At 41.0% G+C, this 15,285-nt stretch overlaps 1 protein-coding gene across 1 annotated transcript in view; it reads right to left on the reverse strand.

The window, feature by feature from the left end:
• Positions 1 to 2,754: 2,754 nt before the first annotated feature.
• The window catches only part of LOC118402177 (IgGFc-binding protein-like), a 28,261-nt gene continuing 15,730 nt past the window's right edge, over positions 2,755 to 15,285 (reverse strand). Inside the window, exons 16-24 of the mRNA XM_035800177.2 lie at positions 13,263 to 13,347; positions 12,955 to 13,180; positions 11,726 to 11,814; positions 10,780 to 10,988; positions 10,502 to 10,658; positions 9,819 to 10,222; positions 5,505 to 5,634; positions 4,962 to 5,130; positions 2,755 to 2,958 (exon numbers count right to left, since the gene is read on the reverse strand). Of these exons, the coding sequence (XP_035656070.1) occupies positions 5,012 to 5,130; positions 5,505 to 5,634; positions 9,819 to 10,222; positions 10,502 to 10,658; positions 10,780 to 10,988; positions 11,726 to 11,814; positions 12,955 to 13,180; positions 13,263 to 13,347 (1,419 nt within the window). The 3' untranslated portion in view covers positions 2,755 to 2,958; positions 4,962 to 5,011. The remainder of the gene's footprint in view (positions 2,959 to 4,961; positions 5,131 to 5,504; positions 5,635 to 9,818; positions 10,223 to 10,501; positions 10,659 to 10,779; positions 10,989 to 11,725; positions 11,815 to 12,954; positions 13,181 to 13,262; positions 13,348 to 15,285) is intronic.

Genomic DNA, 15,285 nt, shown 5'->3' on the forward strand with positions numbered 1-15,285 from the left:
ATAAAAAATAATTTCTTCCAAATTGAAGAAGCAAGAGAGAGAGAGAGAAACTTTCAGTTTCATTACTTAGCTAGCAAATGCAGATAGCTAGCTTAGCCTGCTTAAATACCCTGCTTAAACAGAGGGATGCTATGTTAGCTAGCTGGCTCCGACTATCCAACACAAAACTGGTATTCTTCCAAGTCTAGGTAAGCTTTTGGTTTTACTAATTTATTGCCTCCGGGGCAAAGGCTTACTGACTGTACACTCTAACGTTACTGTATGATTGTTGCGGATTGACTAACACATTAGTTGTATTAGCTATGTTGACTATGATGTTACTTTAGCTAATATGGTGACAATGATGTAGGCTGTGGTAGCTGAGGTGTTGTGCTTTGAAGTCCACAAGCAAAGGGAAAGGGTGAGAGGAGGAGAGCGTATAAATGTGAGAAGGAATACAATTATTATTATGTCCTATTATTATCCTGATGGTCATCTATGAACGTTTGAACATCTTGGCCATGTACTGTTATAATCTCCACCCGGCACAGCCAGAAGAGGACTGGCCACCCCTCAGAGCCTGGTTCCTCTCTAGGTTTCTTCCTAGGTTCCTGCCTTTCTAGGGAGTTTTTCCTAGCTACTGTGCTTCTACATCTGCACTCTTGCTGTTTGTGGTTTTAGGCTGGGTTTCTGTATAGAACTTTGTGACATCGGCTGATGTAAAAAGGTCTTTATAAATACATTTGATTGATTCAATGTGGCTGCTATGAAAGTGAACTGTGCATGATCAAGGGTGTATTTATTCCAGTGAAGCAAACGGAACAAAACCGGGATAAACATACCTGGATTTGTCCAATAGATACTCTCGTTTGCAACTGTTGTACTAATGATTACACCCTAGATCAGCAAGAGGCAGGCAAGTGTGTGCAAGGTGGTATTGAGATGTGGTCCTTCTGTAGCTCAGTTGGTAGAGCATGGCGCTTGTAACGCCAGGGTAGTGGGTTCGATCCCCGGGACCACCCATACGTAGAATGTATGCACACATGACTGTAAGTCGCTTTGGATAAAAGCGTCTGCTAAATGGCATATATTATGTGTCCCTGTCTGTCCACGTGTCACTGTCTGTCACAAACATTTTCTCTCGACATGTGTGCAACTACGTTGTAAACTTTCATTCATAAGCTAGGTTGTACTAACCTCATGATGGGTATAGGGAAAATTAAAGTATCATTTAGTAGCCTAAACCTTTTGCTTTTACATTGAACTGAATGAATGGAATATGAATGACAGTCATCCAATATGCTGTGATAGAAATAATGCCATGCTGATGAAAAAAAAGATCATCGTACTCCCTCATCTTAAATGGCACTGGCCCGCCCCTGGACTAGACCAATGGAGACACACATGACCAGAGTGATTGAGACGATAAATAATACACTATAACCAGGGGTCTAGGTCAAATCACTTGAGTTTTACAAAGATGCCCCCCAGGCATTTTTTTTTACCCCTTACCCCATCATTTTCTATTATCGTACAGTAATATTGTACATTACAGTCACTGAGGTATTGGACATCAGTCTAAAGCTTAGGGAATGTGGGCCTTCAAATAAATACTACACGTTAGCAGTAATATACAAGTATAATCCTCATGTAAAAAATTATATATTATACTATGGTATTAATACTATAGTATTCATTGTAGTGTTTTTGCGGACTTTACTGTAGTATTCACTGTAGTGTTTACTGTAATATACTGCAGTATGCACAGTTAACTATAGTACAAATACTGTAGTAAAATAAAACTGTAGTATATACTATAGCAATTCATGTAGTGTTTTTGCGGATTGTAGTATACAGTATTATTTACTGTAGTGTTTTTGTGGAATGTAGTATTTACTGTAGCGTTTTTGTGGAATGTAGTATTTACTGTAGCGTTTTTGCTGACATTACTGTACTATTTACTGTTGTGTTTTTGTTTTATTATCTTTGACATAGAAGCTGAGGCTTTCTCCACTTTCTCCACCTATTGTAGAAATACTAAAAGAGCACATTTTCCATAACCAGGTAGGTAGGACTGGGGTCTGAACTGTAGTATTCTATAGTAAACTGTAGTATTTTTTCAAGTGGGAAGTGTCATGTGTGTACGTCTGGTGTTCAACCTTCCCAAGTTCTCTCACGTCACCCTGCTCCTCCGCTCTCTCCACTGGCTTCCAGTTGAAGCTCGCATCCGCTACAAGACCATGGTGCTTGCCTACGGAGCTGTGAGGGGAACGGCACCTCAGTACCTCCAGGCTCTGATCAGGCCCTACACCCAAACAAGGGCACTGCGTTCATCCACCTCTGGCCTGCTCGCCTCCCTACCACTGAGGAAGTACAGTTCCCGCTCAGCCCAGTCAAAACTGTTCGCTGCTCTGGCCCCCAATGGTGGAACAAACTCCCCACGACGCCAGGACAGCGGAGTCAATCACCACCTTCCGGAGACACCTGAAACCCCACCTCTTTAAGGAATACCTAGGATAGGATAAAGTAATCCTTCTCACCCCCCTTAAAAGATTTAGATGCACTATTGTAAAGTGGCTGTTCCACTGGATGTCATAAGGTGAATGCACCAATTTGTAAGTCGCTCTGGATAAGAGCGTCTGCTAAATGACTTAAATGTAAATGTTAAATGTACATTGATTCTTACACTAGGTTAACTGTGTAAATAACCTACGACTGTAAGGCACACAGGTGGGTCATAAGCTGCAGAAACAACAGGATTTAAACCAACAGTAATATGGAAGAAGTAGAATACTTTATTGATCCATAGTCCACAAAACCCCCCTTTTTTTAACCCAAGTGCTTTAAAATTCACTGTGTCCATTGTAGGAAGGAATGTGTCTGTCTATGAGAAGAAAAGAAAAAAACAAATTCAATGCTCTTGATGCATTGAGGTCAGGTCGCTGGCCATAAGCAAAGTTACGAAGGGAAGATGATCCTCTGAAAACATAAAAGAAGAATGAGTCAGTTTTGGTGTTGGTGCTCTTTAAAGACATAACATTTCCTTATAATAAAATATATTCCCCTGGGGCGGCAGGTAGCCTAGTGGTTAGAGCGTTGGGCCAGTAACCGAAAGGTTGCTGGATTGAATCCCTGAGCTGACAAGGTAAAAATCTGTTGTTCTGCCCCTGAAGAAGGCAGTTAACCCACTGTTCCTAGGCTGTCATTGTAAATAATAATTTGTTCTTAACTGACTTGCCTAGTTAAATAAAAGTCAAATATACAGTACAGCGGGGAGAACAAGTATTTGTAACACTGCATGATTTTGCAGGTTTTCTTACTTACAAAGCATGTAGAGGTCTGTAATGTTTTATCATAGGTACACTTCAACTGTGAGAGACAGAATCCAGAAAATCACATTGTATGATTTTTAAGTAATTCATTTGCATTTTATTGCATGACATAAGTATTTGATACATCAGAAAAGCAGAACTTAATATTTGGTACAGAAACCTTTGCTTGCAATTACAGAGATCATACGTTTCCTGTAGTTCTTGACCAGGTTTGCACACACTGCAGCAGGGATTTTGGCCCACTCCTCCATACAGACCTTCTCCAGATCCTTCAGGTTTCAGGGCTGTCACTGGGCAATACGGTCTTTCAGCTCCCTCCAAAGATGTTCTATTGCGTTCAGGTCTGGAGACTGGCTAGGCCACTCCAGGACCTTGAGATGCTTCTTACGGAGCCACTCCTTAGTTGCCCTGGCTGTGTGTTTCAGGTTGTTGTCATGCTGGAAGACCCAGCCACGACGCATCTTCAATGCTCTTACTGAGAGAAGGAGGTTGTTGGCCAAGATCTCGCGATACAGGGCCCCATCCATCCTCCGCTCAATACGGTGCAGTCGTCCTGTCCCCTTTGCAGAAAAGCATCCCAAAAAATGATGTTTCCACCTCCATGCTTCACGGTTGGGATGGTGTTCTTGGGGTTGTACTCATCCTTCTTCATCCTCCAAACACGGCGAATGGAGTTTAGACCAAAAAGCTCTATTTTTGTCTCATCAGACCACATGACCTTCTCTCATTCCACCCCTGGATCATCCAGATGGTCATTGGTAAACGTTAGACGGGTCTGGACATGCGCTGGCTTGAGCAGGGGGACCTTGCGTGCGCTGCATGACGACGTAGTGTGTTACTAATGGTTTTCTTTGAGACTGTGGTCCCAGATCTCTTCAGGTCATTGACCAGGTCCTGCCGTGTAGTTCTGGGCTGATCCCTCACCTTCCTCATGATCATTGATGCCCCACGAGGTGAGACCTTGCATGGAGCCCCAGACCGAGGGTGACCGTTATTTTGAACTTCTTGCATTTTCTAATAATTGCGCCAACAGTTGTTGCCTTCTCACCAAGCTGCTTGGCTATTGTTCTGTAGCCCATCTCAGCATTGTGCAGGTCTACAATTGTATCCCTGATGTCCTTACACAGCTCTCTGATCTTGGCCAATGTGGAGAGGTTGGGGTCTGTTTGATTGAGTGTGTGGACAGGTGTCTTTTATACAGGTAACGAATTCAAACAGGTGCAGTTAATACAGGTAATGAGTGGAGAACAGGAGGGATTCTTAAAGATAAACTAACAGGTCTGTGAGAGCCGGAATTCTTACTGGTTGGTAGGTGATCAAATACTTATGTCATGCAATAAAATGCAAATTAATTATTTAAAAATCATACAATGTGATTTTCTAGATTTTTGTTTTAGATTCTGTCTCTCACAGTTGAAGTGTAACTATGATAAAAATGACAGACTTTGTAAGTAGGAAAACCTACATCAAACCTGTATCAAATATTTGTTCTCCCCACTGTATCTGCTTGGTTAAGAGATGGTTAAAAGTTGAGATTTGACAAAAGTGAGGGAGTTCCTAAGATGGATGTCATACTGTACACTCTATACACACGATATTGCAGACATTAATGTGGTAGTGGTAGCTAGTACTGTCTCTGTGACTCCGTACCTCCATGTTATGCTCAGTCCGTCCTCCGTCACTCTTCAGCTCTCTCCAATTTATTTGACGATCTTGGCCTGTTTACCGTTCAGCTTCATCATGTAATTCTTCTTCTTGTCGTCAAAGTTGCCACACAGGCCTCCCAATCTCCTCTTGTAGGTGTGGGGCAGGATGATTACTATGCAAAGTAAAGACATGGAAGTGAGTTTCTTCTGTCAGTACATCTATGTTCTGTAACAGTTTACTTTATATCATAAAGCAGTTTACTGTATATCACAAAGCATACATCACACATCTGTAGCACATCATACACATACAGTATGTATTTGGATTGATACAGTATGTTGCCTTGTTACCATATTTCTGCAAGATATGATAAAATGTGTAAATGTTAATGATACTATTATGCTAATATTATCTGTCCACAGATAAGAGACATATTGGGCAGTAAACACTGTCTGTACAGCTATCTTACTGTCTTGTTATCAGAGAGACTGGTGAGATACCAATAATTTAAACTTTCCTTTGGCTGTGATGTAACAGTGGTGTTACCTGCTCTGCTGTGTCCATCAAACTCCACGGAGAGGCCAAAGTCTGTCTTCAGGTAGATACGAGAAGAGCTCTCCAGAATCCTCAGACCCCTTGCTGGGGAGACAGGGGCATGCGTGCTCCTACCATCCAGCTATATATATATATATATATATATAGAGAGAGAGAGAGAGAGAGAGAGAGGAAAGTTGGGGCAAGAGATCATATGTTCAATGTAATTTTGTCAACAACAGAGGGCAGCAACCAATGAGGAAACAAATAATTGGGCTCATAGTTAATTATTGTTCTGTTGAAAGACTAGCAGTCAAAATGTGCTAGCAGTCTACTAAACACACACATATTTCTTGGGAAAACAATTCTTTCACTGTAGGAATATTGCTATGATTTCTCAAACAGAAATGGGGTGTGCCTTTAGTGGTTCATTGATATGTCATTCTGTTCATGCAGACCACGACCGACGTAGCTAGTCTGTTAGCTAAGCTAGCTAATTTAGTTAGCGAGTAACCTAACGTAGCAGATGTAAAAGAATTGCCTGAAACTAGATCCCCTACATACTGGTCTTGACAAGAAGAAAACAACTGTTGGGGGGAGGTTCTGTTCTACACTGTTCAACCAATCACTAGGAGTGTTGGAGTGTTGCCTTGTTAACGTCCAAAAGAGGAAGTCCCTTTCCTCTCTTTCCATTTCCCCTGCAAACTGGAGCATCCGGTTGTTGGGGACTATGCAGAGGCTAGCTAGCTGGGAACATTCACAGAACATTAGCTAAGTTATAGTTAAGGTTTTATCTAACATTAGGATGATAAAACCCCCAAAACATTAAGATCATTTTTTGGATAAAATCTATATATTTATCAAACGTGTTTTAGATTAAATTTCCTTGGAATGTTCCCCTAACATTCACTAAAATGTTGTACACAACATCTGTAACAACCACCACAAACCATTCCCTGAACATTTACATGTTTGTTTAAGACATTTGGTTGATGTTGAAAAAACGTTCCTATAACACATTAAATCTGTTATTTAAATGGTGGGAACATTGTGGGGACACCACAAAAGACATGTTCCCAAAACACAAAACTGTCCAGTTGTGCAGATGATTCTACAATACTTCTTTTAGAGTGCAAAAAACATTCACCTGATGTTACAAGAACGTTCCCAGAACACATTTCATGTGTTCTTTCAAGGTTTACAGAATGTTTCATTAGGTTGTGGTAACATTGTGGATATATGACAAGAGATATGCTCCAAATTGTTTTTTTGTCAGACCATGTTGGTATCAGGGTGCACAAAACATTCCTTTGATGTTTCAAGAATGTTGACAATACAGCCTTTGAGTTCTTTAAAGGTTCCCAGAACATGTAATTAGGTTGTGGAAACAATGTGGGTACATTACATACATTACACGGGATAGGTTCCCAAAACACAAAATATTCTCAGTTGTGATGACATTCATACAATGTTTGAGTTAGGTTGCATGGGACATTCCGTTAATGTTGTAAGAATAAAATAAATCAATTTTTATGTTCTAGGAATGTTCTTGCAACATCAGGTGAATGTTTTATACAAACATTGTATAATGATCACTACGATTGGACTGTTTTTGTGTTATGAGAACATTGTCAGCGACCTAGATGAATGTTCTGGGAACCGTTACAGAACCAATGTTGGTTTGCTGGGCAGTAACTCCTCCAGCATGTGTTCATGTAATTCACACAAATAGTTTTTGAATGAAAGCTGTGAATATCGGTAAGAAATGGCACTTCAGAAGCCAAATATCTTATTAATCTTTTTCCTTTTCTATTTTTTTTAACCATGAAATGACCTAGTATGATGGTGCATTGATCAGCTATTTTTGCATTTTTGCTCAAAGTCGACCTTTAAAGGCAACCAACGTAAGTAAGCCTAGCTAGTGTGTTTTAAGGTCAGGAGAGGAGTAGGGAAGAAGTGAAAAGAGAATATATGGCTAGTTCTGCATTCATCTGAAGTTTAGAGTGGACTAGCTAGTGGCTATGAGGGTCAGGGTGAGACACAAAGACACACACAGACACACACATAAACTGAAAAATACGGGTGACAAAAAGGAAACTAGGTAATTCCATCCTGTAGATAATGAGATAATTCAGTTCTGCCAGCAAAGTGGCAAACCTTTGGCTACAGGTTACAATAAGACATGGGGTAACAAATCAGAAAGCACACAATAAATAATGTGTAAAGATACAGTTGAAGTCAGAAGTTCACATACTCTTAGGTTGGAGTCATTACAACTCGTTTTTCAACCACTCCACAAATTTCTTGTTAACAAACTATAGTTTTGGCAAGTCAGCTACTTTGTGCATAACACAAGTCATTTTTCCAAAAATTGTTTACAGACAGATTATTCCACTCCAGTGGGTCAGAAGTTTACATACACTAAGTTGACTGTGCCTTTAAACAGCTTGGAAAATTCACAAAAACGATGTCATGGCTTTAGAAGCTTCTGATAGACTAATTTACATCATTTGAGTCAATTGGAGGTGTACCTGTGGATGTATTTCAAGGCCTACCTTCAAACTCAGTGCCTCTTTGCTTGACATCATGGGAAAATTAAAAGAAATCAGCTAAGTTCTCAGAAAAAAATTGCAGACCTCCACAAGTCTGGTTCATCCTTGGGAACCATTTCCAAATGCTTGAATATACCACCTTCATCTGTACAAACAATAGTACGTAAGTATAAATACCATGGGACCACGCAGCCGTCATACCGCTCAGGAAGGAGATGCGTTCTGTCTCCTAGAGATGAACGTATTTTGGTGCGAAAAGTGCAAATCAATCCCAGAACAACAGCGAAGGACCTTGTGAAGATTCTGGAGAAAACAGGTACAAAAGTATTGAGTCCTATATCGACATCCCCTGAAATGCCGCTCAGCAAGGAAGAAGCCACTGCTCCAAAACCGCCTTAAAAAAGCCAGACTACGGTTTGCAACTGCACATGGGGACAAAGATCGTACTTCTTGGAGAAATGTCCTCTGGTCTGATGAAACAAAAATATAAATGTTTGGCCATAATGACCATTGTTATCTTCGGAGGAAAATGGGTGAGGCTTGCCAGCCAAAGAACACCATCCCAACCGTGAAGCATGGGAGTGGCACCATCATGTTGTGGGGGTGCTTTGCTGCAGGAGGGACTGGTGCACATCACAAAATAAATGGCATCATGAGGAAGAAAAATTATGTGGATATATTGAAGCAACATCTCAAGACATCAGACAGGAAGATAACTTCTTGATGCACCCATCCCGTTAGCGGGATCGTTTTCGTCAACATCCCCGGAATTGCAGAGCGCCAAATTCAAATTAAATTACTAAAACTATTTCATTTTCATGAAATCACAAGTGCAATATAGCAAAACACAGTTTAGCTTGTTGTTAATCCACCAGCTGTGTCTGATTTAAAAAAAAATCTCTCTCAGCAGACAAAACATTACAAACAGCTAGCAGCCAAGTTGATTGGTCACGAAAGTCAGAAAAGCAATAAAATGAATCGCTTACCTTTGATGATCTTTGGATGTTTGCACTTACGAGACTCCCAGTTACACAATAAATGTTCCTTTTGTTCCATAAAGATTTGTTTTATATCCAAAATACCTCCATTTGGTTGGCGCGTTATGTTCAGAAATCCACAGGCTCGAGCGGTCACGAACAGGCAGACGAAAATTCCAAATAGTATCCGTAAAGTTCGTAGAAACATGTCAAAGTTTTTTATAATCAAGCCTCAGGACTGTACCTTCTTCAATACGAGAGAGAGAGAAAATGTCTGCTCCAAACTGTTGCGTATGCAAAACGCTGCTGGCACCCAGCCATACAATGACGCAATGTGATTTTATTTTTCAACATAAAAGCCTGAAATTATGTCTAAAGACTGTTAACAACATGTGGAAGCCATAGGAAAAGGAATCTGGTTGATATCCCTTTAAATGGAGCAAAGGCAGGCAATGGAACAGAGAGGTTTCAGGAAAAACAGCACCTCAGGGTTTGATTTACCTCTGGTTTTCGCCTGCAATATCAGTTCTGTTATACTCACAGACAATATTTTGACAGTTGTGGAAATGTTAGAGTGTTTTCTATCCTAATCTGATTATATGCATATTCTAGATTCTGGGCCTGAGAAATAGGCATTTTCATTTGGGTATGTTTTTCATCCAATCATCAAAATACTGCCCCCTACACTCAAGATTAAAGCTAAGGTGTATGTACACTTCCGACTTCAACTGTAAGTAGAAGTTATGAATAACCTTATAATTGTCATATTAAATCATGTATAAGTCCTAAATACTTACAACAAGTTTCCTGTTCTTCCTGAACTCCACTATGTGGTTGTAGACTCTGATTTTCAGCCCTCTGAGTCGCAGACGGTTGTTGTTCTCACTTTTATCTTCATCACTGTCCTCATCGCTGCGATCATGCTTGACTTCACTGTTCTCCCTTCTCATGCTGTCTTTATGCTTGTCGTCCTCATCACTGCTGTCAACATTACTACTGTCACCTTGGCTACTGTCACCATGACTGTCATCACCATCCTGGTTGATGATCTCATTGATGGTCTTGATGTAGATGTCTGGCTGGTTGTTGGACAGGTCTGTGGTCTGGACCAGAACATGAGAGTTTGTGCCCTCAAAGTCATGCTTCTTGTTGTTAAAGGTTCTGTACTCTGAGTCTCCATTGATAGAGCACTCACTGAAGCCTTGAACGCAAAAATAGAAACAAGATTAATACCATAGAAACAACAAGTTCATGAGGACATGGTGAGAAAACACATAGATAGGAATTATGATATAAAACAGTGAAGGTCTTTGAGACTTAACTGTTCTGGATTTGGTATTGCACATTGTTTTAGAACACAGGAGAATTTTAGGCCTTGACAGAGGTCTGTAAGGGACTGGCATTGAATGCAATTGAATGTCTGTTGAGTGTATGAGAGACAGTTCTTAAGAGAGTGAAGTTTCTGAGAAGTGTGGCCTACCTGTTGACTTGCAGAAATACAGTCCGGCTTCATTCTGAAGACAGATGGCATCCCCATCACACTCATATTCATTATTGCAGTCAATCTCCCCCACACCATCATCTTCAACACATTCACACTTCTGACGGCAGTGCTCAGTGTACCAGTTCTCTTTAAACTGAAATAAAAGTCCATCTTTAAAGTCATTACACTGCAGATTTCACACACGTAACTATGGGCACTGGGTCTACACCAAACATACTTCTAAACCAGTTCTCATTGGGTGCTAGGTTACTTACGTGATGGCTGTTGCCATTGCTGTCCACACAGCCGCACTGCTGAGTGGGCACACACACCCTCTGTCTGAGCACAAAGCCGTCGTCACACACACAGCCCTGTATGCAGTGCTCATCAGCGTGGCAGTCGGGTGGGCCGTGGAGGTGCCTACAGGTGGGCTGGCAGTCGGAGATGCAGGGGGCGAAGTGGCTGTTGTTTGGGCACGATGGTGCTAAAGAGAAAAGAGCAAATTAAGAGTTTATTTCCAATAACACAATATCCACCAATTCGTCACCAGAAAAGATAGCTTATTACGGGTAGATTCATGTCTGTAAAATATTATTGTTCTCAGATGTTTCATTCTTAAGGTTTTTAGATGTGTATGAAAATGTACACAAGAAACAAGAATCTTAAGACAAATGTATTAACTGTAGAGCATCTGCTATATTATTCAAATGTAAATGTTTTACATACAGATCTCATATTACTGTTTTAAAACATGAAATATCGATGTCACAAATGTATCATTTGTACATTTCATTTTAAATTTCACTGTGTAAAACCTAGCAGTGAGTGAGGCGGTTATGTATAGCATTTAGCAAAAAAACATGATTATTTGTCTCTGAAATGAAACCAAATTATACATTTGAAACAAATACATGCCATGCCATGATTAGATAGTTAAAAACACACCAATCTCTTTCATATTTTGTTTTTTACAATAAAAGCTCATTTACAAATATTTCAGAAAATGGATATATAAGGTTTTGGAATAAAACTCTTCAAATATAAGGTTGAGTGTATAGAATATGTAGCACACTGACCGCAAGAATAAGTACAGATTACATTTTCTTTGTACTTAGTGTCTTTCCATTTGTAAAACACCGATTGTATAACACTTGTGTTAGGAGGGGTCTGTAATGAATGAAGATTGTAACTTTGTGTTATCAAGGGCACATAAAGACTTACTTGGTCTCGCTGTGGTGGGCGGTTGTGGTCTTGCAGTTGTCGGTCTTGGGGGTTGTGGTCTTTCAGTTGTCGGTCTTGGGGGTTGTGGTCTTTCAGTTGTCGGTCTTGGGGGTTGTGGTCTTTCAGTTGTCGGTCTTGGGGGTTGTGGTCTTTCAGTTGTCGGTCTTGGGGGTTGTGGTCTTTCAGTTGTCGGTCTTGGGGGTTGTGGTCTTTCAGTTGTCGGTCTTGGGGGTTGTGGTCTTTCAGTTGTCGGTCTTGGGGTTGTGGTCTTTCTTTCAGTTGTCGGTCTTGGGGGTTGTGGTCTTTCAGTTGTCGGTCTTGGGGGTTGTGGTCTTTCAGTTGTCGGTCTTGGGGGTTGTGGTCTTTCAGTTGTCGGTCTTGGGGGTTGTGGTCTTTCAGTTGTCGGTCTTGGGGGTTGTGGTCTTTCAGTTGTCGGTCTTGGGGTTGTGGTCTTTCAGTTGTCGGTCTTGGGGGTTGTGGTCTTTCAGTTGTCGGTCTTGGGGTTGTGGTCTTTCAGTTGTCGGTCTTGGGGGTTGTGGTCTTTCAGTTGTCGGTCTTGGGGTTTGTGGTCTTTCAGTTGTCGGTCTTGGGGTTTGTGGTCTTTCAGTTGTCGGTCTCTTGGGGGTTGTGGTCTTTCAGTTGTCGGTCTTGGGGGTTGTGGTCTTTCAGTTGTCGGTCTTGGGGGTTGTGGTCTTTCAGTTGTCGGTCTTGGGGGTTGTGGTCTTTCAGTTGTCGGTCTTGGGGTTTGTGGTCTTTCAGTTGTCGGTCTTGGGGGTTGTGGTCTTTCAGTTGTCGGTCTTGGGGGTTGTGGTCTTTCAGTTGTCGGTCTTGGGGTTTGTGGTCTTTCAGTTGTCGGTCTTGGGGGTTGTGGTCTTTCAGTTGTCGGTCTTGGGGGTTGTGGTCTTTCAGTTGTCGGTCTTGGGGGTTGTGGTCTTTCAGTTGTCGGTCTTGGGGGTTGTGGTCTTTCAGTTGTCGGTCTTGGGGGTTGTGGTCTTTCAGTTGTCGGTCTTGGGGGTTGTGGTCTTTCAGTTGTCGGTCTTGGGGTTGTGGTCTTTCAGTTGTCGGTCTTGGGGGTTGTGGTCTTTCAGTTGTCGGTCTTGGGGTTGTGGTCTTTCAGTTGTCGGTCTTGGGGTTGTGGTCTTTCAGTTGTCGGTCTTGGGGGTTGTGGTCTTTCAGTTGTCGGTCTTGGGGGTTGTGGTCTTTCAGTTGTCGGTCTTGGGGGTTGTGGTATTTCAGTTGTGGGTGGTGCTGGTGTTTCTGGTCTCATAGTTGTTGGTGGTTGTGGCCTAGCAGTTGTTGAGGGTTTAGATGGCATGGTTGAGTTGGTTGGAGCTGGTGCAGCAGTTGTTGGTCTTAGTGTTACTGGTCTCATGGTAATTGGAGCTGGTGTTGGTGCAATGGTAGACTTGTCTGCTGGCACAGGATTCTCGGTTGGTGTTGTTGGCTTAATCAGATCTAGGAGTTAAAAGAAAATCAACGTTATAACAATTACCCCAAATGTGGTTGTGTTGTTCACTGTGGAGGGAGTGACCCTTACCTTCACAGTGTCCATGATGCAGAGAAACATCATCTATAGCCACATCAGATTGATCAGTGGTGCCTCTTCGGCCCTCGAAGATGATCTGAGGTCAAAGTAATAGCCAGGGAGAAACATTTATAACAGAGCATATATAGCAAAAAGGTACACTAAGCACATTTTGTCAAAGGGACCTTTCTGGATGAATAATGGTACACATGTCTGAGTCCAAACTCATCTGACATTTTAAGATTACAACACAGGGTTAATGGTGCAGTGAGGAATATCCACATCTCACATTCCACTCCACCCTATTCACCTTGTTGCTTAAAGGACCAGTGAAGTCAGCATTGTGTCTTGCCTGTATTTTGTGTCATATTGCACAACAGATGATGAAATGGACACTGTAAAAGTGTGAAGGAACTTGATCCGTGTTTTTTCCCGATAGTTTCTGGTTGAAAATACAATCTAAAGGACCTTCTAATCAGCAGGTTTGCACGGGCAGGAGTTTTGGCTTTCCACAGTAACATCACCATGTGGTAAATTGGATAATATTATTTGGTGTATTCGGATCCCCATTAGCTTTTGCCGAAGCAGCAGCTATTCTTCCTGGGGTCCACCAAAAAACATAAACACGACACAAGTAACAAAACACCGTAGACAAGAACAGTCACACTAATATAAAATACAACAATATACAAACAATACTACTGAAGAATAATGTGTGTAAATTGATTGCGTTGATTGTGTTGAGAGTGTAATAGTGTGTCTATGGGTGCGTGTGTTTGTGTGTGTGTCATTTCACAGTCCCCATTGTGCCACGAGATGTTGTTTTATCCATTTCTTGAAGGTAATTTTGCGTAATTGGAGATGGAAGGGAGTTCCACGTGATCATGTCTCTGTATAATAAATCAAATCAAAGTTGATTTGTCACATACACATGGTTAGCAGATGTTAATGCGAGTGTAGCGAAAGGCTTGTGCTTCTAGTTCCGACAATGCAGCAATAACCAATGAGTAATCTAACCTATTTACAACAACTACCTTATACACACAAGTGTAAAGGAATGAAAGAATATGTACATAAAAATATATGAATGAGTGATGGTACAGAACAGCATAGGCAAGATGCAGTAGATGGTATCGAGTACATTATATACATATGAGATGAGTAATGTAGGGTATGTAAACATATAAACGTTGCATTGTTTAAAGTGGCTAGTGATACATGTATTAAATGAAGATGGCTTGTGATAAAAATTTTTTTACATCAATTTATTACATTATTAAAGTGGCTGGAGTTGAGTCAGTATGTTGGCAGCAGCCACTCAATGTTAGTGGTGGCTGTTTAACAGTCTGATGGCTTTGAGATAGAAGCTGTTTGTCAGCCTCGGATGCTTTGATGCACCTGTACTGACCTCGCCTTCTGGATGATAGCAGGGTGAAGGTCCATCCAGTGGCAGTTAATACAACTGTTGCTGCCGTTTTCTACAGCCACTGCCAGTAACAATTATGCCCTTAAATAATATTTCAGAACAGCCAAAAGTACAAATAAATTAACATCTAACGATTCGGAAAAAGCTAAAGGAACTGACATTTTTGTCCTCACTGATTGATAACGAGGGAAGGATATTTTGAAGAAGAAAAATTATGAAATTATGTTTGGACTTCATAATGTTGTAACTTTAACGTGTTACAGAGTTAATGTTTAAGTTAATTCATTGAGCTGTATCTAAAGATATTTCTTTACAGTTATTTACATATGTAATTGTATTGGTTTGTATTGAATTACGCTTTTTGACTGCAAGTTCCAGAATGCCTTGCGACAGGAATGAGAGAGATAACGCGCCAGTTATGTGCAGGTGCAAGGTGATTAAGCTGACTTTCCGCTAGCATCTTACCTGCATTGCTCTGTAGAATCTAAAGTTGTTAAATGTAACGTGAACAAGTATTATTACTAAAAGAAGCTTTCATATCAAACCCGACGTCCCGAGTCATTACTTTGAAGTTAGTTCATCTAAAACATAAAGAAGAGAATCATACAT

This window comes from Oncorhynchus keta, chromosome 23 (genome assembly GCF_023373465.1).
Source record: "Oncorhynchus keta strain PuntledgeMale-10-30-2019 chromosome 23, Oket_V2, whole genome shotgun sequence".
NCBI classification, from domain to species: domain Eukaryota; kingdom Metazoa; phylum Chordata; class Actinopteri; order Salmoniformes; family Salmonidae; genus Oncorhynchus; species Oncorhynchus keta.